The sequence below is a fragment of the Alosa sapidissima genome, chromosome 16, assembly GCF_018492685.1.
Source record: "Alosa sapidissima isolate fAloSap1 chromosome 16, fAloSap1.pri, whole genome shotgun sequence".
Taxonomy (NCBI): Eukaryota; Metazoa; Chordata; class Actinopteri; order Clupeiformes; family Clupeidae; genus Alosa; species Alosa sapidissima.
In genome coordinates, this window is record NC_055972.1 from 10478433 (window position 1) to 10501631 (window position 23199).

Genomic DNA, 23199 nt, shown 5'->3' on the forward strand with positions numbered 1-23199 from the left:
TTCAGTTTGATTTAAGTTCATCATCATGGATGCACAAAACATGCCTTCTCTTTATAAAATGATGACAAATAGAGTTATCAAATATTAATGACCTGTCAAATCAAATTATCTTTTTAACAGGAGACGATTTAGAAATTACCTTAATAAAATAAGACACAATGTCTGGCAAGAAAACTTGCTCAGGGGTTTGAAAGATTTTTTTGACTCAGTTTGGCTTATTGCTTACTATGAAATTCAGTCAGTTTGTGTTTTTTAAAATATTTGGCTGTGTGATCTATAAATGCATATCAATCATGGAGATCACAGAAGTGTAGAGAGTGACCCAAAATGGGCTAATCCCTTAAGTGGCATCTGGTGAAATGAGACTGTGGGCCGTAATCTGGTTAAGCAAGGTGAATGCAATTTTACGCCTGTTTGAACTTTCTTCCTCTAATAGCTAGCAAGATTATTAATGCCTAATTAGCTAATGAAGAGGGTGAGATTTGCTCACAAAAAGGCTTTTGTAATAGTTGGTCCATGGCCAATTTTGCTATCAAGGCCAATTGCTTTTTGCTGCAAGACTATCTAATTAAATGCTATTTAAACCTACTGATGACAGTAAAGATGAGCATTAGGGAATGGGCATAATCAAATATGAGTTATTATTACATATCATTTCAGACCTTGTAAAAATAGCAGATTTAAAGATTAAAAGAAATGCTTTGATGATAAAGGGTATGTATTTGTTGACATTTATTATTTAGAACTGTGTGAGATGCACTTTGTTTGTACAAATATAATACATTTCTTTGAATAAATAGAACTTTATTCACAGAAAAGGACATCTATTTTACATGGTGCAACTTTACACAAATTGAATATTTGCCTTAAAACATTAAATCTATTAAATAACATTTCAACTCAAGTGTTCTCCACACACCCACCCAGCGTACACGGCTCTCAATGAATCCCATTCAAAAACGTCTTATAAAGCTTTCTTGAAGAGTGCACATATATGTTGACAAAATTGTAACTCACAAAATGGCAAATTTTATATATCTTATATATTGTATATTAAATAACTCTCATCTAAGGTGTTGTGCAAACGTTCAGTAAGAGAAATAAAGTAGTATTCAGCCTTCAGTACATTATTCAGCACATTAATCTGCACTGTTACCTTTCCACAAGAGTATGGAGGCCGTCACTTTAAGTAAATAAAGATTATGTTTTAACAATGGAAATATGATCATGTATTTGAACTATGCAGTCATATGACTCTTTAAGATATTAAGATCTTTACAACAATGCAACACTGGTATAATTTCAGTACTGTCTATGATTACTGATAGGCAACTGGTGTGGTCACTTTAAATGTACTGGATTTAGCTGAATTTGTTCACAAAATCCAAAAGGCGATTAAAATCTGTTGATTTGCAAAATATTCCATTAGAACTGCATAGCATCAAGCAGGAAGATTCCCAGTTTAAACTCAGTTCAAATGATTTGTGAGCTCTTTGAAGTCATGCTAAACTACCATCTATCATCCTTGCATTTGTGAATGGTAAACCTCAAGTGGCAGTCAGTGGAGAAAGAAGTGAAGCCCAACAACTAGTTTAGCTATCGATCAGCAATATCTAGTTTTATTCATTTGGAATGGTGCAGAGATGAAACCTCTGCTTTCTGAAATGAGTGACTGAGATTACTAAATGGCACTCATGACATTGCATACTTTCCACCACTGGCAGCCACTTGTAGGCTTCCGTACCGTACTATGCAACCCCAACACTAAGTGGTGAGACGAATCCTCACACTGAGATCACTACTGTAAGCAAACTGTGACTTTTGTTTTTTTATCAACGTGCCTGATAGGACGAACATAACAAAATAGAGAGATGACCGAAGAGCAACAACAGCATCGTTGACTAGCAATTACTCTCTTTGAATATACCCTGTGAAAGCACAGTCAACCACAACAATCAAACTGCAAAAAAACATACTAGACTTGTTCTGGCACAGTCTACAGGTGGTGTCTGAGGGGTTGAGAGCTGGCTGGGTGGGAGTCCCGAAGCACCCCCCCCCCCTTTTTTCCCCCCCTCACAGCTCCTCGCTCTCCAGGGTAGCCTCCGTGGGGGAACTGGCGAAGAGGATGGGGCAGTTGTCGCTGGAGGGGAAGGCTGACTTGATGTCCAGGCCCTGGCCAGTCAGCGCAGCGTAGCGGCTCACCGGGCGCGTGCTCTTCTTCTGGGGGAGTGGAGGGATGTTCTGGTGCCACTGAGCTGCGGACAGGAAGGAAAACAAGCTCATCAGAATCTGCCTGAAGCTCTCCATCACACCACACAAAACTCCTCACTCACACACACACACACACAGACACAGACACACACACACACACACACACACACACACACAGACACAGGCACAGACACAGACACACACACAGACACACACACACAAAGACACACACAGACACACACAGACAGACAGACTGACAGTCAGACACAGAAAAGAAACGAGCGACGTTTGGTCACAACCTGGACGAGCAAACCAGTAGTCACATGTCACAACTGTCCTAGGATGATCTATGTGATGCCGATGAGAAAACACTGCAGGAGTTCAGGAGTGTTAGTGTGATACATGGCTCCAACCATGCCTTGCATGCACAGCTACTGTTTACAAATGAGCATGGACCAGAATAACATGATTCTGAGGTTGAATGGCATTAGTAATCCAGACACAGGTCATGACTGACCAAGGACATGGTTGGCAGAGAGTTTGTCTCTGAGACCACCTTGTATCTCCAGTAGTACAAGAACTGTTTTTCTACAACACTTAAAATGCACAATAACGGTCTTAGAACAACCATTCGCTCCCTTGTACAGTGAGTTTACCTTTTCTGAGCAGTGTGATCAGTTGAATGTAGCTGCAGAAGCTACATAAGAAGTGACATTGTTAAAATGTTAAAAAAGTGTAATATCAGATCAGCTTCTAGCATTGGATCAGTTTCTATCATGGCGGAAGACTGGTTAATGATATAATGTCAGGGGGTTTCATTTTAGCTTGTTTAAGAAACCATCACCTATTGAAAATAATTTATAATAAAAGGTATAAACATAAATGCTGTGCTCTTACCATAAATGTCTAGCCTTGCTGTACATGAAATGATGCCAGCCTCATTCTTGGCTGAAACTGTGTACCACCCAGCATCCTCTTTCCTGGTAGGCTGGATGAGAAGGCAAACGTATCCAGTGGCATCCTGATGCATGCTGGGTAAGGACAATTCAAAGACACATTTAGCCTCTTTACCTGCCAATTTACTTTGGCATAATCTGAAAGTATAGTTTCAAGACCTTGTTTACCTCATACGATCTCTAGAGTGGGGAATGGTCTCATTGTCTTTTTTCCAGAAGATGACCGGTGCCGGCATGCCCACGACTCTGCACTCTAGTCGGACGGGGATACCCTCGGCGATGCCTGTGTTCTGCAGCTTCTCCACAAACTGGGGCGGGTGTTTCATCTCTTTCTCTGAAAGACAAAAAGTACTTGCATTATGTAATCACCGTCTCTCTATTGGGGCCACCATTTATGGTTAAGTGCAGACACCCCCCTCTTTCAATAAACATTTCCAAATACACTTGTAGGTATGTATGTATGTATGTATCATAATGGCAGCTCATTTCTCTTGTGCATGCAGTGCAGGTTCACAGGAGAAGCAGCTCACCCACGACTCTCAGCTCGAGGCAGAAGGAGCTCTGGCCAGCTTTGTTGGAGGCGATGCAGGTGTAGGTGCCAGCGTCCTTCTTAGTCAGCGGGTCAGTGATGAGCGAGTGGATGCCGTTTTCTCTCACCAGCATCCGGTGAGTGAAGTCTGGATAAATGGGCTGCCCATTCCGTAACCACATGATCTCTGGGTTTGGTAACCCACTCACCTTCAGAATACAAAAGCACAGATTTACACAAAGTACATTTGGGGCTATTATAAACACAGTAAATCCTGATGCCATATCCTACTCAACAAGTTAATGAAGAGACATCATGGTCGTGATCTGGCAAGCTACAGAAAGTGCTATCTTTACACTGAGGTACAAACAGCAAGTGTCTAAATCCACTCTTCATGATGCATATTCATGGCAAATGTTGACACAGCACAGCAGGACTTCCCAGAACTCGCCTACTCATAGCTACCCAATACCAGCCAGCAGAGGGATTTTATTTTCCCCTTTCATTATTCTATTCTGTGTTTACTTTCTGTAGGCCTAGGCTTCTGACAGTACGGTAATATTATGATAATATTATCAATATCTTGTATTGTGGACAAACATGAGCGATGTCCATATTGACCTAAAGAACACACCATCCAATGACTTGACAATAGTTCTTTGGGCAAATTGCTGCTGTTATCAATTGGTTAGTTAATGCTTAATGTATTTATAGTACTGATGCACAGGGTGTAGTATTGATGTTGGGGTGACGTACCTTGCAGTCCAGTCTGCAGAGCCGCCCCTCATGGGCCACCATGTCCCCTGGAGCTTGCAGGAAGTGAGGCCGAAAGAAGCGCTCCTGGATTGGCTCTCCTTCCTCCACTTCCTGGACCCGAGCCCGTACTCTAACGTAATGGAGAGCACCAGGTCACCACCTATCACCATATGTTTTGCTAGTTGTAATAATTCTTACTGTACGAGTTGCCCCCACCTCTGAGAGTTAATAATTTGCTGCCGACTCCGCACAGGACCCGTTTGGACAATCAGATGGCCAGAGCAGCTCATCCTCCCCTTAGATACAAACATGGATTTGACTATGTGCTCTCTGAATGTTAATGAATGAAATGCTGAGTCCAAAGCTGTGACATACCTGTGGATTGGCAGCCATGACTGTATAGTTGCCGTCGTCGTCATTAGTGACTGCTTCTATGTGCAGAGCACACGTTCCATCGCCCTCCCTGTATTTCTTGTAGTGATCATTTTTCTTTAGAATCTGTTTCCCATCCTTGAACCAGTAGACCTAACGGAGGAAGCATGTTTAGATCACAAGACATGGACACCATGGTTTCCATACTGTGAAATGCCTCACTGGCAAACAGGGTTGTTAGAGATGCGAGGCAGTGTTTACCACAGAATTAAATTCTATTTGTGGTGGTAGGTTTGCAGAATTAACTTGAATGCAACAGTTTTTAACAAATTAGTGCAGCGTGGTTATGATGCTAACCAGATTTAAGCACAAATTAGTACAACCTGGAAAATCATTGTGTGGTGGTCAATGTTGATATTGTGGTGGGCCACCACAAATAAGTCAATGTATGGGAAACACTGTGAGGTTAGTATGAGATGGCACTACTACACCTTTGGGATGGGGATTCCAACTACTTTGCAGGTGAATGTGAGAGGAGCTCCCTCCATCGCCCGGTAGTTCTTCAGCTTCTTGTCGAAGAGCGGGGCGATGCACTTGCCCGTGGGGATCTCGTCATGCTGCACGTCGTCATCCGACTCCTCCACTGGGGTCCTCTCCAGACGGAACTCAATCTCACTCATCAGCCTCTGCTCGAAGTTCGACACCTTGTACTCCTGGAGAGAAACAGCGAAGAGTCGTAGGGTTTCTCTAGGATTTAATAAACCTACCCAATACTGCCCAACTACCCATGAAAAATACACGTTTAATATACTCTCAGTTTTATTTTTATTGTATCTTAATTCACAGACCATTATTAATGGTCCTCAATTTAATATAAATGTCTTAAAATGATCAGTCAAATATGTGAGCGTTTTGCTGATTCCGCATCTTACCCAACACTGGCACGACTACTGTTTTATTCATCTCACCATAATATAAACATTCTAGATCTGCATGACAAATGAGTAGATTCAGTCAGTCCGGATGAGAAGATGTGTGTCGGTAGCTGCACAGTATGTACGTTAAGTAAACCTCCCTCCCAAGGCCTTAACCCTTAAAGGAGTACCGTCACACCGGTGTGACAGGAATGTTGGGAAATGAACGTTCTAAAGAATATCTGGGTTCATTGAATTCAACATAGAATTTTAGAACCTTCAATTGTTGCGGAACTTAGAATGTTCAAAAACCTACACCTTTAAGGGTTAAAGGGACGTTTTAGTAAGAAATGCTGGCACCCATGGCTCCATTTCTAGCATGCCCATCTCCAATCCAAAGGTGCTGCAAGTTGCGGGTCAAATCTGGGCAGGTGCAGGTGTAAGCAGGTGCGGTCGATCAAACACAATGCAGTTACAGAGGCACTGACAAACCAAGCACTTAAAGTAGAAGTGAATAGCTATGGGACAATACGTATAACTTATACGTTATGCATTTTATAAGTATTCTAGAAATCAGAAAACAAACTCTTCTTTTTCCAAAAGAAGATAGTTATGTTATGATTTCGAAAAGTCTGGTAAAGATGAGGGGAAAGCAGAGAACAGACTGAAATAAGACATTAAGTCATTTAATCAATGATCAATTATTTACAACATAATACTGTTTGATTATTGTTCGTAGGTACTTTTAATGATCAATTAAGATTATTTGTCTCTTGTAAACTAGGAAATTAGGGATTTGCTTCAACCATGTACAGTAGGCTACCGGTGACCTGTGATCACTGTGTGTGTGTATGTGTGTATGTGTGTGTGTGTGTGTGTGTGTGTGTTGAATTGGGAGAATGATCCTCTCCTGGACCACCAACACTGCATCACTGGCGAAGAGAGCTCAGCGCCGCCTGTACTTCCTGCGGAAACTCAGGCGAGCAAGTGCTCCACCAGCCATCATGACCACATTCTACCGAGGCACCATTGAGAGCATCCTCTCCAGCTGTATCGCTGTGTGGGGCGGAAGCTGCACTGAATACAACAGGAAAGCCCTGCAGCGCATAGTGAACACAGCTGGAAGGATTATTGGTGCTTCACTCCCCTCCCTGAAGGACATTTACACCACCCACCTCACCCGCAAGGCGACCAAAATTGTGAGTGATGCAAGTCACCCTGCTCACAATTTGTTTGATCCACTGCCCTCTGGGAAGAGGTACAGAAGCCTGCGCTCCCGCACTACCAGACTCACCAACAGCTTCATACACCAAGCTGTAAGGATGCTGAACTCTCTCCCTCCTCTCCCCCCTCAGCTACATAACATCCTGGACATTGGACCCACAATGGCCGCCTGCACTACTCCACTTGCACACTTGTACACTTGTACACTTTACAACTTGTTGTTGTTGTCCTGAAAACACAACACTTCTGCTGCTCTTACATAACTTGCACCACTATGCCACTTTCTTTCTTACTTAGGTCAAACAGAACTACCCAAGCCTTTTATTGGCCTGACTTTGCACTAGTATTTTATTGACTGTCTATGCACAATTTCAACCAAATTTTGCTGCTCTTATTTTTTTCATTATTATATGTGCCCTCTTATTTACTTACTTTTTTGTTTACTTGAATGTTGTTTGTCTGTGGACTTAAATTGGTAAAATATGTCTTGTCTTCACCGTGGGATAGTGAGAAACGTAATTTCGATCTCTTTGTATGTCTGGAACATGTGAAGAAATTGACAATAAAGCTGACTTTGACTTTGACTTTGATGATGACTGTCAAACAAATTCATTGAAGATACCAGATTCAGACATAAGAAGAGCTATATTGGATACATGTTTGTTACCCTACAAAAGAGCATAGATTACTTCACCATATCTGTTTTGTATTTCTGTCTTAGCACTGACATTCAGCTATAGAGATTGGCAGAGAGAGATGACAAGAAAACTGTTCATCTATACATGTACTATAATCACTATGCCACTTGTTCACTTACTATAATCACTATGCCACTATGTTCACTTACTTACCCTTCAGAACATGTCAACGCCTATTCATGAGTTAATGAATTAAGTTTACATACAAGTCACCCATCTACAGTAACATTGACCAACCTGTCTGCAAATTGAGGTATGTGACTATGAGCTAAAGAAGCAGAAGGTGGTTTAGAAGGTGATATGAGAATTATCTTCTAATAGTGATTATCCATGCAGATCAGACTATTAATGAACAGAAGCCGAAAGCGCCCACATCACATTACAGGATGGAGGGATGAATGGATGAAAAGAGTGAGTGAATAAAAGCGGATGCTATAGGGCCACCTCCACCACACCCCTGCTGGTCTCCCACAGTGCTAGTAAGCAAAGCGGTGTGGGCGGTAGAGGGATGCTGGGTTTGTACCTCGTCATAGTTAATGACAGTTGCAGTGGGAATGTTTGGTCCAAGAGGTCTGCTCGCTGCTTTCCCCTCATAGGGCAGCTTCTATGAGAGGACAGGGATGAAGGGTGAAGACAGACATGACATGACACACACATTCCACTCCCATTCCTGCTGGGTTCGTATGGCACTGTTGCAGGCCCTGCACACTGACTCAAGTGTAGTAGGGACTGGATTAGTGAGATTTGTACGAGTGGGAATATTCTTGTTATGGGAATGATGATGATGATGATGATGATGATGATAACAACGATGAAGATGACAAGATATGACAGAGGTCAGTATGCGCTTCTAGAAGGTTCAGCTCTATGTAGATCCAAGGTCTAGTGTCCTTTGAACAGATCTGAGCCTTGTGCTGGGATGTCTGCAGATAGCCACTGTATGTCTGAATAAGATTCTTGGAAAGTTTGTGTGTCTTCCTGGATAAAATGATGTCCATGACTTTGTCCTAAAGGTGTAAGCTACATACGACTAAAGAAGCTGACTTTGGGAATCCAGTCTGTATGGAATGTGTGGCTAATGCTTTGACAGACACAAGCTCCTTTTGTAGTGTGCGGACATTACATGTAAAATAAAAATGTCTGAAGGTCTGGAGAACTTTATCTGCAGTTACAAATGTATTCCTCATATCTTTAGATATGGATGATTGGCTGCAGAAAAACACTACTCTTAGTTCCTGTGTTCTTGTAAACTGATTCTATGTAACGGTGGACGTTTTTGGTTTGAAATAACAAAGAAACCACAGAAACAAATCTAAACCGTATATGCTGGATCTCGTCATATGGTTTGCCTTGACCCTTGTTTCTTTTTCCAACATTTCTGATGTTTTTTATGACCTCTACCACACACAGTTTCAAAAAGCAATTCTATATTTCTGTTTTGTGTTATCTAAGTCATAGATTTTAAATGGATTTCTCATTTCCTCTATATCTCAAAATGCAACATCAATTTTGCAACATGCCTTGATTACTGTTCACTTCCTGTGTTTATTCTCTTGAAGTAGAAATACGCAAGTGAACTAAAATCACCAATTTAATATACATAGTGATAAAAATGTCTAATACCTGTGCCCCTTGGCGTATAGTGTCTTCTTTAAATCTCAGCTTTTTCTCGATATCGTGAATGAGGCTTTCTTTACTCTCACGGATATCCTCATCTGATGGAAGCCGCTGGCTTCGCGCTGTCTTCCTCAGAATGCTCTGAGGCCTGAGACAAGGCATCAGTTATGTGTCAAGCAGCCTCAACTGAGTCAAATGCCAATGTTCAATTCTACATTTGAGTGGGGTGTGTTAGTGTACTTACACAATGGGGGCCCTCTTTGGCAGGCCCATGGAGTTGGTGGACTGGGATCCCCCCAGTGAGGACAGCGAGGGCAGGACGCTGCTGAGGAAGGCCACGGGGTTCTGGATGGGGCTGGGCGTGGAGCTGCTGGAGCTCGGGGACGAGGCCTGGGGGGGTGACTGGGCCCGTATAAACGGGGTGTTGTGGAAGGCAGGAGGAATCATGGTCGGGGAGGAGACGTACGTGGGGCTGGTGGGGGGCTCCAGCACCCTGGTGTGGAAGACACGCGGAGACGTGGGGAAGTTGGAGACGGACGAGGCCGGGCTCAGCGGAGAGCCCATCTCCCGGGCCAGCTTGAGGTTGAGCTCGGCAGCCAGCTCGTGGAGCAGGGGCACCGGCGACTCAGTGGGAGAGGGGCTCCTCACGGGGGAGAGGGTCTGGGCGGCGATGAACTCTTTGGGTCGGGCGTAGCTGAAGCTCTGGGAGTTGCTGGCGCCAGTGAACAGGGAGCTGACGGGTGGAAGTGGCGGGAGGCTATGCTGGGGCGCTGGAGCTTGGGCTACAGGTGGAGGTGGACTCAGCGGCGCCACTGGGGGTTTGGACAGCACCGGAGACAGAGGGGTCAGCGGAGCGATGTTGAGCATCGACGAGCTGACGGTGGGCAGAGACGAGGGAGCCACGCTCATCGGTGACGTGGGTGCGGTCATGAACTTGGGCACAGGCGGAGCGCCCACCGCGGGCATGTAGCTCGTGCTGTAGGGGCGTGGCATTGAGGTGGGAGGAGCCATGGGACTCATGTGGGGCGGAGGGGCCGCACTCACACTCAGGCCAGCCATATTCATTGGGGGCATCTGGGCGACTGGGGGGGCTGCCAGCTTGGGTGCTGTGGGTGCAGACATGCTAACAGGAGGTGCGGAGGTGGACGCCACTCGAGGCATCATGGGAGATAGAACAGGAGGAGCTGCTGGACTGAACTGGGGAACCAGCCTCGAGTCCTGGGGAGCGGGAGGTGGGATTGGGGTCGGGGCTGGCCTGGCCTGCACAGGTGCATGTGTTATGGGCAGCACACAGGACGAGTCAGTGAAAGGTGAGTGGAGTGGTGCTGCTGGAGCCTCCTGAGGGGATCTGCTGGCCCAGGGGGAGGGGGAGGGGGAGGGCTGGGGCTTGTCCTGGCTCGGGGGGCCACCCTCCTGCTGCTGCTCCAAGAGCACCTGATTGTGGAGCAGCTGGAGCTGAACAGGGTCCCTGCAGAAGAGCACAGCCAGCGAGCAAAAGATTAACATACATAATCACATCTGATCTCAGATCTGTGGTTTGACACCAAACAGTGTTATTAACATTCTTGAATTTCCCCTTGGGGATCAATAAAGTATCTATCTATCTATCTATCTATCTATCTATCTATCTATCTATCTACATTATTAAGTCCACTAAACACAATATTGACACACACACTTTATGACAAGACAAAGGCTGAGGTGACTTTTTGTCTTCTATTGTCTACGTTTACAAGTGTATAAGAGGCTCAGTGCTGAATAGAAATATACTGGGTGGAAAAATAATTTAACAACTATTTCTACTATATTAGTACTACCACTTATAATAATAATAGGCAGTGGAGAAGTAATCTTTTCTCACCTTATAAAAGTATGTCCTTGATCATTTTGTACACTACCATGAGTACAACAGTATGGAAACCATTCAGGGCAACAAACAGAAGGAGAGAAACACAGACGTACTTGATTGTAAGCCAACGTTAACCTCAAAACAATATTAGCCTTGTTTTCTTTCTTTAACAAAGGAGCAGTTACAAACAACCTCTCTGGTGCATCAGCCATGCCTTAGGGCTTAGGGCATCACACCTAACTAAAGAAAGACATGAAAAAACAATTCCAATATTTTTTGCTGCCAAGCGCCCAATATGGGGAATATCTTGAACAGCCCACACAACAAACAGATGGCACTTCACTCTCTGCAGCCTGAGCACATCACTCTTTGTGTATCACATGCTATGCTGCTGACTATGCTATGTCATGCAGACAAGAGTATCACAAGTTGAGTATCACCAGTTATTGTATCACAAGTTATTTGCCTCAATATTTGTGTTGATTTGTTCTGTATCAAAAAGATAAACGCATCATGTTGAACGCAGTTATAATCCATGAGACCATTAATACTAAAAAAAGCTCAGCTACCATTTACTTTCACAGGAAAGTTCTGCAAATAAATGTCCTCTCATGCCCCCATAAAGTGTACTGAACCTCTTGTTCCTTCACTGACATATTCCGTTACACCCCAAAAATACCACCTGATACTTATTTACAAAAATAAATAAGTGGGAATGGAAGACGAAGGTTGATGTAAGGAATAAAAAGCTTCTGCAAAATGGATAGTCTGTCTCCACACTAAGCTGAAATAGTTGTGTTCTATGCAGAGCAACAAGAAATTGCACTTACTTTCTGAAATACCCCCACTTGCTCTTCCAGTGCGCAAAACTCCACATAATGCAGAGAGGGCATGAGCAAATCTCAGACTGGACCACTTCACTTTGACAGCAAGGACAGAGAGCACAGGCTCAGCCCTCCTTTGGTGAATGTTTACTTTTCCCAATATAGAGACAACACTGACTAGAGCTGCAGCTCTTCAGACTGGGAGCGCTCAGTCATGCTAATATGCAGAGGAGCTAGTTTACATCAGTGCCGATTCTACTGAACCCTTAAACAAGCTACATCTGAAGCTGACTTGGCAATAAATTCATTAAGTAAGGTTATTTCTGGTTTCATAATAAAAAACTACATAGCACTATAAAACATGCAGCAAAATATGAATGAATAGAGAGCAACAAAATATGAATGAATATTCAGTCCAATGAAATGTGTCTCCCATCAGGATGCGTCAGGGTACTTACAGTTTGGGTTTGGCCAGTACAGGGGGTGGCTCCTTGGGTGAGGGGTCCTCATGGGCGCTGGATCCGTCCCCACTCTCCACCTCTTCCTCCTCCTCATCCTCTGGAAGTCTGAAGTGCACCCGTAGGCCTACGCGTGACGCTGACCGTGGCTCTCTGTGGTTCACTAGGACGCCCTCCGGTCTGGACTTGAGGCAGGACGCAGGGGGATCTGGGAGGGGTATAGTGCATTTTGGCTCAGGCGGCTTGGCTTTGCTCTCAGCCCTAGAGAGCAGAGGCACGGCGCCCACGGGGGGATTGCAGAAGAGGAGGGTCTGGGCTTCGGGGTCTCGTGCTGAGGGCTGGTCCAGCTGGGGTTTGAGGCAAGAGGTTAGAGGCTCAGCGGGGGCTGCTGGGATGGGGACGGGGCCGGGCTCCGCGGGTGGACCGGGGTCGGCCGCATGGTTGTTAGGCCAGAGGCTGGCGGCGGTGGAGTTTAGCTGGAGGGGGCGGGAGCTGGGGGGCTGGTATGGCGCGGCGCTCTGGTTAATGCTCAGCGGGTCGAGGCGCGGCATACTGAAGCTGGTGGGGTCAGCGGCACGGGGCAGGGTGGACCTAAAAGCGTCGAGGTGTGGGCTGCCGAGGCTTAGTGGGTCAAGGCTGGGCATGCTGGTGCTGTAGGCGTCTAAGTGGTGGCCGCTGCTGAGGGGATGGAGGGAGAGGGTACTGGAGTAAGCCTTGTTGCAGTTGGTCAGGGAGCCGTCCAGCTGCGACTTCACACTGGATGCCTTATACTCCGAGGTTGTCTGTTTAGACACTTTGCTGAGCGTGGTCTCCAGATTTAGGCTGGACAGTGTTTTTACATGATTTGTGTTGGTGTCATTGCCTAATAGGGTGCAAAAATAACATAGGGGACACTCCTATCCATCAATGATGAAGTCAATCATTGTTCTGCACACTACTGTGTGGGACAATGTGCGTTTTCTTATACATACTGTGTACTGTGTCATTGTAAACGTCACACAAGCAAGCAAAGTATTACCTTTCACTTTCAGTGCTGCAATACTGGAGACTGTGCCATACTTATTACTGGCCGTGCAAGTGAACGTCCCAGAATCCTCAGGGAAGACTTCAGCAATAACCAAAGTGCATATCTCCTCTTGGGTTTACACACACACAAAAATAAACACACACATATTTCAGAGGCCGCCCACTTGGCTGTGTCCACACAAGGGTAAGGGATATGACACAGCCATAACATATTGACTACTGATAACATTAACATGGACTGTTGTTTACAGAGGCCTCTTATAAGGTAAATTAGGAATATTGAAAAAGTGAATACTGAAATTATAAATCACGGTGTCAAGTGACAAGTCTAGGTAAAAACCAACCAACAACATATTGTATTTTCATTAAACAGTGTCTTCTCTTTCTGCCTTTATGTACTTCTGTCTCGGACTATATCTTGGGGTTACTTAAATGGGTAAAGAACCTGTAGCACTGTTGATTCAAATCTGTCCTGGGCTTTGGACACCTTGAAAGGGTCTGTGGTTGTCAGTGTTTGACATAAGCCTGTTTGACTACCTTATATGGTTAGGACTCAGTTGCTACACTGGCTCTCATTCAGAGAGACACAAGAACACAAGCTTCCCATCTGAAAATTACTCCAGGCTATGAAAAACATTTCATTTATCCGAAAAGTTCTGGAAAGATTTGTGTAATTATGTTTAGACTATAAGTACTAATATGGCTCTTCAAGGAAGGTTACTGTTCCTATAAAAAGATGGGGAGGATAGATGGGGAGGATTAATCTCTCTCTCTCTCTCTCTCTCACACACACACACTCACACACACTCACACACACACACACACAAGCACGCACCCACAAGCACGCATACACGCACACACGCACACACGCAGACACAAAGGTTTCTGGTTCAGGTCTTTTTCATTATTTAATATTAGGGGTTGGGCCGATCGCCTCAATGTAAAATATATGTTTCTGTGTTTGAATGACCTCTAGCAAGGATAGTAATTGAATATGTGATTAAAATAAGTGATTATGATGGACTATATATAAACTTAAGCTTAAAGGTTTAGAGGGACTTGACAAGGTTCCATGCCAGAATATATGATTCAGTCCTGTTGAATTACAGTTTCCTGTTAAATGCATACCTGATTCTGCCAAAGACCTGGGCTCTGCAGAAAAGAAAAGCAGTCATTATTACGACACTGAAAGACATGACAATGCAAGTGCTGCAGATACTGTAGATTGTTTGGAATACGTGTTGTTTGTAAAGTTAGTACACAGAGGCGCTCCCTACCATACTAGGGATTTCAGCAAGTCATCAACAAAATACAAGGATGTTTATTGTCACATGCATATAGTTACTGGAAGTAAGAAATGCAGTGAAATTATGTCTGGTGTCAGCCTATTTGTGCAAAGTGGGGGGGGGGGGGGGGGGGTAAAAAGTGCAGTAGAAGAGGGGGTAGTAGTAGAACACAAATAAGTACTGTACATGTACTGTCTCTAAAGTGAAATGAGTGTGAACTGCTGGTGTGCCGTCTTACTCTTCTGCAGGATCCTGAAGTCAGGCGAGTCCTCTATGAGAGTCCCCTCTCTGTACCACTCCACTTTCGGGGAGGGCACTCCTTTCACCCGGCACTCTAGCACCACCAGCTGGCCCTCCGACGCAAGCACATCCTGTAAACTCTGAGCCAAACACAGACACACACCGCTTATACTCACACACAGGCTCTTACAGGAAAACAGCAAACTGACCAGTATTTCTACAGCAGCAAGAATTACAATATTCTAGATCAAGTAAACTAAAGTAAGGTAGAAAGAAACTTGTACCAAACTTGTTATTTATTTCACTAGCTGCTACACATTTGTGTATAAGCAACATTTTTCTGAACTGCTGCTGGCAAAAGTAGTCACCTTTGTAAAAACAGGGGCCGCCATGATTGGCCTTCCATCTAAACCTTGCGGATAGCTGCCTCCATTCTGACCCTTTAAAGAGAAACATAAAATGACACACTAAATTCGTAACTGCCGGAACAGTGCAAATCAAAATATTCCAAAACCAAAGCAGCACTGCCTTTGAGGACGTTCTATATTGACGTTTGAATCAGAGTGCTACCTCGAGTCCATTGGACTGGGTGGACACCACAAGTGGAGGTAGCGATGTGGGAAGCACTTCAGCCAAAGGTGCCGCTGTGTCCTCGGGGATGGCCAGAGGCGCGGTCAAGGCGGGGGAAGAGGAGGGGACGCCCAGGGGGGGCAGCAGTGGTGGGCTTGAGTCCAACTGAGTGCTAACCGTTGCAGAGGCCACCTGGGTGACCTCTGGCTGCTCAAGTAAGGGAGGCTCGAGAGGAATCTCCTGGGTGAAGACTGGCACGCTGGTGTCTTGGATCGTCAGAGGAGCTGGCTCAAGCTGCGGGGCGGCCAGTGGAGACACCACCTGGGTAGTGGGCAGGGGTGTGGAAAGGACTTGGGCAGGTGGAGGTGGACACAGCTCCTCGCTGGTGGCTGGCTGTGTGAAAACCTCTGAGGGTGGCGCAGCTTCAGGATAAACTGTTGCCGGCGCAGACAACGAGTCCTCAACAAACGCATTAGCCTGACTGCTGGAGGCTGAAGGCAATGTGGTTTGGGACTGGACTGCTTTCCCTTGCACCCTTGATAGATTCACAAGAACATTCAAATAAGAGGTAAGCTTCACCATTTTCCATGTGGTGACAACAAAGAGATTCGTAAAAAAAAATATCAGTACCAACTTAATTTGTATTTATTTCAAGTGCTGTTGTCTTTGTTGACTGACACTCAACTCACTGTGCTAAATGGTCAAAATGCTGCTCTGGTTCAGAATCTGAAGAGGAGGCACCTGTAATCCAAGACACATGATAGAAAACACAAAACATATTAAGATGTTGAGTCAGTCAAATGAAATGAGCTTTAACTTAAAGAGCCCAAATAATGACATCAAATACTGACCTTCAATATAAATCTCTGCTGATGTTGAATCTGTGCCATAGAAGTTGGAGGCGAAGCAGGAGTAGCGTCCTGTGTCTTCTTCAAATGCCTCAGCTATGATCAGGGAGTGCTGTTCTCCATTGTTGATGATCTGGATGTCAGGGCTGTTCTCTAACTCTTTCCCCTCACAGAACCATCTGAAGGACAACACATTTGACCAGAGATAATCATGGCATTGGTATTAACATATGACTTACATGAAAGCCTATTATAACTGATGCATTTGGTAAGAATTACTACAATTAATTGCATTTCTATAAATTGTAAATACATGGCTCAAGCATTCTAAATGTAGAAATAAGACAAATAGGAGATTTAATTCACTACCAGATATGACATTGTTTGTGGATATAAGAACCTTTACATTTACTGGTTAGTCAGTAATGCAGCTAATTATTCACATGGGGATAAAAATAAATATTGAAAAATATGCTTTGAATGATTTGTAAACAGACATTATTACACATTTACATCAAAATAATAGTTGGGCAAAATATACACATGCAGTCCAATGTTGTCATGTGGTGTCAAAACAGTTATGGGGCTGAAGTTGAAACCCTTTGTTGGGTGGACAATAGCACATGATTATACACCTTATTAACATTTAGCACATATAGGACAAAACAACATATTCATACTTAGTCAATATTCATAAAATTAACATGAAATAGGATCTATTCAGAGGTACCCAAACCAAAAAATATGTACAAATATTTTGGAGCTAAGGCCTGGCTTGCTATGGCTTTGCTAGGCCACCTCATTTAGCATAAAGAACTCCAAATGATCATGTTTTCCCTCTGTGCTTTTCTCTGTCCATTTCCCTTTGGGACTGACATGAGCTCCTGACTCTGTGCGCATGCCTATGCTCTGCCCCCACCGCTAGATTCTAGCTTTTAAGATTAGCAACAGTTTATTTTGGGCTGATGAAGCATGGCTGGTGTGTAAAACACCCCCAGTGATAAACAAACAGGTGTGACTGAGTGAGACAGTCTTTGCATGGGTCTTAGTTGAATCACAGTCCCCACATCAACGGAATCTACTCATATCAGTGATATCAGATAGCTGGATTCCAAGACCTGATTAGCTGTGCCAGGAAAATACATGGCACAACAACAAGCCATCCAACGAACCAGAAGTTAATTGATACAGCAATTAACTTTAGACACATCCAATAGTGTATGTATAGCTTAAACATTGTTTATATATAAATGGTGAAAAATCTCTTAACGATAATATAAGTACACCATAGAGTATATTGAGGGACAAATCATATGATTCATTACAAAATCTGGCAATACTGGGTTTATTCTGCTATCCTCCGATACTCTCTCCGATACAAACACAGCATCTGTGGTAAAATTACTTAAACAGAATTAGCTCTCCACATTGAGACATAATAGCTACAATACAAACACAGCAAACACTAAAGGTATACAGAAGCACACTAACTGATACATATGGGTATATTCCATAGCAACTATCTGTCCCAAGTAAAAGAAAAAAAAAACAAATAGCCACTTTCCTTAATAACTGAATTGAACAGTGACACTGGTACAATACCAGCACAAGCAAGACTTACTGAAAACATTTTCAAGCACAGTCCCACTGAACTGCATCTAGGAATACTAGCAAAGACTTTGTTAATCAGCCCTAATCAACAAAACACTGGAGAAGTGTAAGAGGAAACTTACTTCATTCCATTGACACATCACCCAACTCTCACTATCCTTACATCAAACCCTGGCATTCATAGGCTGTGACAGGGGTGTCCTATTGTAACAGTGCAACATGATCAAAATGTACTGTCAGACTTTGGCTCACGCATGTCCATTCTCATGCGTGCGGGTGTAATTGAACAGTGTGAGTGGTAGGAAAGTGGGACAGTCCTCTCGCTAGGTCCTCCAGGCTGCACCTGTCAGGGGTTAGTTTTCCTCCAGACACACAGGCCAACATCGCAGGAAGCCCCAGTTAAGCCTGACCAAGCACACAAATATGACTGCATACCCAACATACACACACACAGTGCTAAACATAGTTTTACTGCACATATGATCATGTTTGCTGACCAGGTAGTGCTGAGCATACACTCGACCTAGACACGTCACTGAAAAAATGACATGAACGAGGCTGAAAAGACATATTGGGATTTTTTTTTAAATCCTTAATTAATAAGAACTTGATGGGATTTTTGTTTGGTTGGAATTTTGTTTAGGAAGTTGGCTTTAATTTTTAAAAAGTAATAGCCAATAATACTCTAATGGAGGTTGATGTCTTCTCCCAAAGAAAGTATAATTAACTGATGAAATAAGTCAGTTTGTTGCAGATTCTCACACTGACAAGCTGAATAAGAACAAAAAAAGATACCACATCACAAATTCAAAGAGAACCACATGCTAGCATGCTAACAAGACAGTTGAGAGTGTGGAAACTAACATAGACATTTGGCTTTGGCTTCATCAAGATAACCCCAATAAATAAATTCCGCTGAAAGCTAGAGAGCCTTTCTTACCGAGTCTCTCAAGTCAATTCCAATATCATCCTCCAAGTGTAAGAAACTAAAACCCAAATGTGCCCATTGTCCGCACAGCATGGAAGTCCCACTGCCAAATATACTTGCTTCTTGTCAACATTGTCCACTGGGACCTTTCCGTCACACCCACGAGTTGTTACCCTGACCGCTCTGGGTAACTTCTGTCTTTGTCTATCAATTCAAACACCACACAGGACCAGGCACGTGACAAATGCTGAGAATGGAGCATTCTAATGCAGCTATTTATTGCTGAGCTCTTCAGTAGGGTGAGGATTTGGACTATAGACAATGAAAACTGTTTCAAGTGTGTCAAGTTTTCTCACCCTCACTCACACAAGCAGATGCATACAAAAGAACACACAAATTCAAACACACAGACACACAGACACACACACACACACACAAACAAACAAGTACACGCACACATTGACTCACAAAAATGCACATGCTCATGTGTCTGTTAACAAAGCTGAGATGACCTAATGTTCCTGACATAACACGGTCTCAGACAGCTGATTAAATGACACTGGAACTAGTGACAGCTGTCCATTTGTGTCGCCTGTCAGACACTCCACTGCACTTCACACTACAGAAGACTTTCTAAGTCGACTTACTACCCCCACATGGACAGCTCCATTTAATTCCTACCCAGAAGACGCTGCTGTTAAATAATCTAAATGGACTGAAGAATGAGAGTGAAAATAAGGTGCACGAGACTGGTATCTATGGAGCTATTTTTGGAGGACGTGACAAGTATATGATTTATGGATATATCACTATGGGATTTCCTCTGAGAACAACCCTTAACATGATGACACAGCCGTACACCATTTTGTTTGTCCCTGAAATAGGATTGCAAAAACTGAGGAGGGAACATGGCTGCTACTCTAGATCAAATGTCAGAAGTCAACATAAACGGATGGGTTTTATTGTCAGCATAAATTACCTCTAAGTAGACAGCCATGTAAAATCCATACAGAGAGACTGATGAGTTTTGTTCAGTGGAGGTAAATTGATAGTTGTTACTTATGAATAGCTAGTTACATATTGAGCTAAAAGCAACTACTGTAAACATTAGTGAATGTTGTGAAAAACTTTTTCTAGTATGTGTTTTACATACATCTTAACATAAACTTGATTTTGAGGCTGTGTGTTTTATTTACCGAACTTCAGGCACAGGGAGACCTCTCACAATACAGTCCAGCTGGACCTTGCTTCCCTCAGGAACCTCTCGGCTTTTAATCTTCTGGATGAAGTGGGGCGGCTCATAGACGGGCTCCTCTGAGGTCTGGCCCTCCAGCAAGGCCATGTTCTCATTCTCTGCCTCAGCAATGGCCTCAGCCTCAGCATCACCCTCGACCTCGGCCATGGCCTCACCTTCGGCCGCAGCTTCCTCCTCCAGGGCATCATCCCCGGGCATGAACGTTTCCTGCTCTGTCATTTCCACTTCCTGTTGGGCAAAGTCCTCACACAGGGCCTCTGACGGGTCAGTGCTGAAGGAGTGAATGGGCCTCTCCCGCTCATCAGCCACATTGAGACTGAAGGCCATGCCGTCCGGCTGGGGCTTGTTCCTGCTCCTGTGGGCCTTGCAGGACCGTGGCCGTACCCTCTTGGAGCTGTTGGCCTTAAAGAGCGAGGAGAGCTCCTCAATGAAGTCGGCCGCTTTGTTGAGGAACTCCTTTTTGGACTGAGTCTCAAGGCCATAAGGCTGGTTCCTAATGGGCCGCTTGAAGTCCTGAGAGGGCTCCCTGGGAACTCTGTTGTTCCTCATCACACCGTCATGGAGGGGCGTTGGGTTTTGGAGCGCTTGTCTGTTTGATGTGAATGGCTGTGTTAGTGAGGTGTTCTCAGTTTTGTCCGCAGGGGGGTTGATAATAGACGAGGTCATCGCTGGGGCCACAGAGGGGGCCGTCTGTGGAGGTTTGGCCTCATTGGACGTTTCATTCTCATGGGGCTCGTGACCAATGGCTTCTCTGGCAAGGTTGACACTTTTGTCGAGCTCCTCTTGACTGAGAAAAGCGGACAGATCGGGGAACTGAGTATTCTCACGCGTCCCAGAATCCTCTGCCTTGCCTTTGAGAGTCCCGTACAGGAGACGCCGCGAGGGGGACGAGTCCGAGTGACCCCCTTCTCCGTGTCTGTGGTGAGCTCTGGCCTCTGCCAGGTAGTTTTCCCGCAAAAACTGTGACAGTGATGTGGGCTGGTCCATTCTGTTCTTCTGTGTGCCTCTAGAAACAAAAACATAGCACTGTATCATTATCAGATATCAATGCAGAACCGCAACTTGATCATCAATAAATGAGGACCAAATCTCATACAAACCTATTGACACTTAAATGCAAGAGTGGATATGTGCAAACAGATCATGTGAGACTACAAAATGGCTCAAGAAATAGTTTTACATTGCTTTCCACAATTACACTGACATCTTAAAATATCACAGACTCACATATTTAGTTGTGCTTCTCTATTCCAAACGTTTGCACCCACCACACACTCAGACCAACTTTAACCATGCTAATGAAGGACATAAAAAGATACTGTATACTGCACAGATAGATTAAAGCTTGGTTAATGCTTGTGCTTGAAAGCATTTAATATATTTTGTTACCTTATAATTTATCTTTTTGCAAAGTGTGTCTTAATAACAGAAAATACAAAACCCTAACCCAAAACCCTGTCTAACAACAGTATGTAGACCCAAAAAGCCAAACATTGTACTAAAAGGATATTGAAGTTGTGTTTTTACTAAACAGTATTTCATTTTCATATTGAAAATGTCTAATACAATCCGTCATCTATCTCATTGATTTTGTCTTGTCTATTAAAAGCTTGAATCCCTTGACAGTTACACAGGCACTTAGTGCCACGCAGATATTAAACAGTTTTTGACACTGGTCCTCAGTCGTTATTGAATCCCGAAACGGGATAGGGCAAACAGATGCTACTGACACTCAAATCAGCGCAATTAAGAACAGCAGCAATGCCCTTCCAATAGACCTGCTGTGGCAGCTGGTGTGTACATTAATCCTTTGCAAACAGAGTCCAACTCTCCCAAGTCATATCTAATTATAGCGTGGGGTCACTTTACATGAAAAAATCAGGGAAAATCACTTTGCTTCATCACTCTTGTCACTTTGAAGCAAATAATAACACATCTAGTCAGTCTTAAAATCCGATCAGAAATGAAAGTGGCCAGGCCTTCGGTTTACGGTTAAGCCAAGGGAACATTATGCGAAGTGTGAAAACACATCACACGCTACCAACCCCCCCCCGCTGCAAATCAGCAGAAATAGACACAAATTGAGCCGGAGTGCGCTCGCCCCTATCCATGTATTCAACCAGGTTCCCTCTGGTTACTGTCACATTAAAGTTTGCATTCCCTGTCCACCTGAGAAACCAGGGCAGTGCATGGGAGAGTTGAGTCAGTCCAGGATGACTGCATGCGCATACCAAAACAAACAAGTTAATGTAATCAGCAGTGCAGCCAGTCCAACGGATACTATGACCATCAGGTAATGACAGGGAATGAACAGGGCTGCTTTACCTTTCTCTTTAACCCGGAGGAGGCTGCTCCTGAATCAGGCAGTCCTTGAAGCACACCTGTGTACGTGCGTGGGGCGTGTGTGTGTTTTGTCCCGTGGCCGAGCGTATTCCGGGGCTGTCCAGTGAAGGCCCCCCAGGAGAAACTGGCCCGAGGGCAGCTGCCCGTGCTTCCTCTACTTTTTACACAGAGTTAACCTTGGGGTTTGAAGGGGGAGATTTGAAGGCTAGTAGCTGGAGCAACCTTTCACCAGTAAAAGTAGCAACATTTGTCAGCACACTGGTCGCAGGTTATTTTGGGGTGGCCCGAAACCATGTGGCAGGGGAGCGCCCCTCCTCATTGGCCAGGCAGCAGAAATCGGTAAAGGGACTCCTGCATCAGAAGAGCACCTACGCTAGTCTGTCAAAAAGACTCAGCTCTACAGAATTAGAAATCCTCTCATCCAGCCTCTGACACACTAACGTTAACACAGCAGATAACTGGTATTGACTAACAGTGCTGTCACTTAAACAAAGAGTTGCACATTACTTCAACATGTCCATCAGTAAATAGTATACATTGTGTTAAAAGTACAATGAATGTTGCTGAATGTTGAAGTGGCGATGTTTATCTTTCTCTCCAGGGTAGAAAATGATCTGGTAATAAAGAAGTGAAATGTCAGTAACATTCAAGAATACCCTGTTATTCAGAGATCTACTGAAATAA

The 23199-nt window shown here is 44.2% G+C and overlaps 1 protein-coding gene across 4 annotated transcripts; it reads right to left on the reverse strand.

Moving 5' to 3' along the window:
• Positions 1-771: 771 nt before the first annotated feature.
• On the reverse strand, positions 772-23173 carry mypn (myopalladin). 4 transcript variants are annotated; one of them, XM_042065459.1, is made up of 22 exons: positions 22498-23172; positions 20114-21178; positions 16382-16557; positions 16220-16271; positions 15531-16065; positions 15329-15400; positions 14959-15100; positions 14563-14586; positions 13427-13543; positions 12409-13270; positions 9522-10745; positions 9284-9425; positions 8184-8264; positions 5316-5537; positions 4828-4977; positions 4669-4748; positions 4453-4582; positions 3698-3905; positions 3336-3501; positions 3109-3242; positions 2868-2908; positions 2119-2255 (listed from the first exon to the last, which is right to left on the reverse strand). In XM_042065459.1, exons 2-21 carry the CDS (start codon positions 21157-21159, stop codon positions 2886-2888), a joined length of 5586 nt encoding a protein of 1861 aa, XP_041921393.1. In that variant the 5' UTR covers positions 21160-21178; positions 22498-23172; the 3' UTR covers positions 2119-2255; positions 2868-2885. The 4 variants fall into 4 exon arrangements, with proteins under 4 accessions (XP_041921391.1, XP_041921392.1, XP_041921394.1 ...); XM_042065457.1 differs by lacking the exon at positions 2868-2908 and having other exon boundaries at positions 772-2255; XM_042065460.1 differs by lacking the exon at positions 2868-2908 and having other exon boundaries at positions 773-2255; positions 12409-12616; positions 22498-23168.
• Between the last annotated feature and the right edge of the window lie 26 nt (positions 23174-23199).

Excerpts from the sequence above, each read along its gene's own strand:
- mypn (XM_042065457.1), bottom strand. The coding sequence starts at position 21,159 with ATGGACCAGCCCACATCACTGTCACAGTTTTTGCGGGAAAACTACCTG. Across the intron at positions 5,538-8,183 it reads CTGTCATTAACTATGACGAG|GAGTACAAGGTGTCGAACTT; the intron begins GTACAAACCCAG and ends GTTTCTCTCCAG. Across the intron at positions 2,256-3,108 it reads AGCAAGGCTAGACATTTATG|CTCAGTGGCACCAGAACATC; the intron begins GTAAGAGCACAG and ends TCCTGTCCGCAG.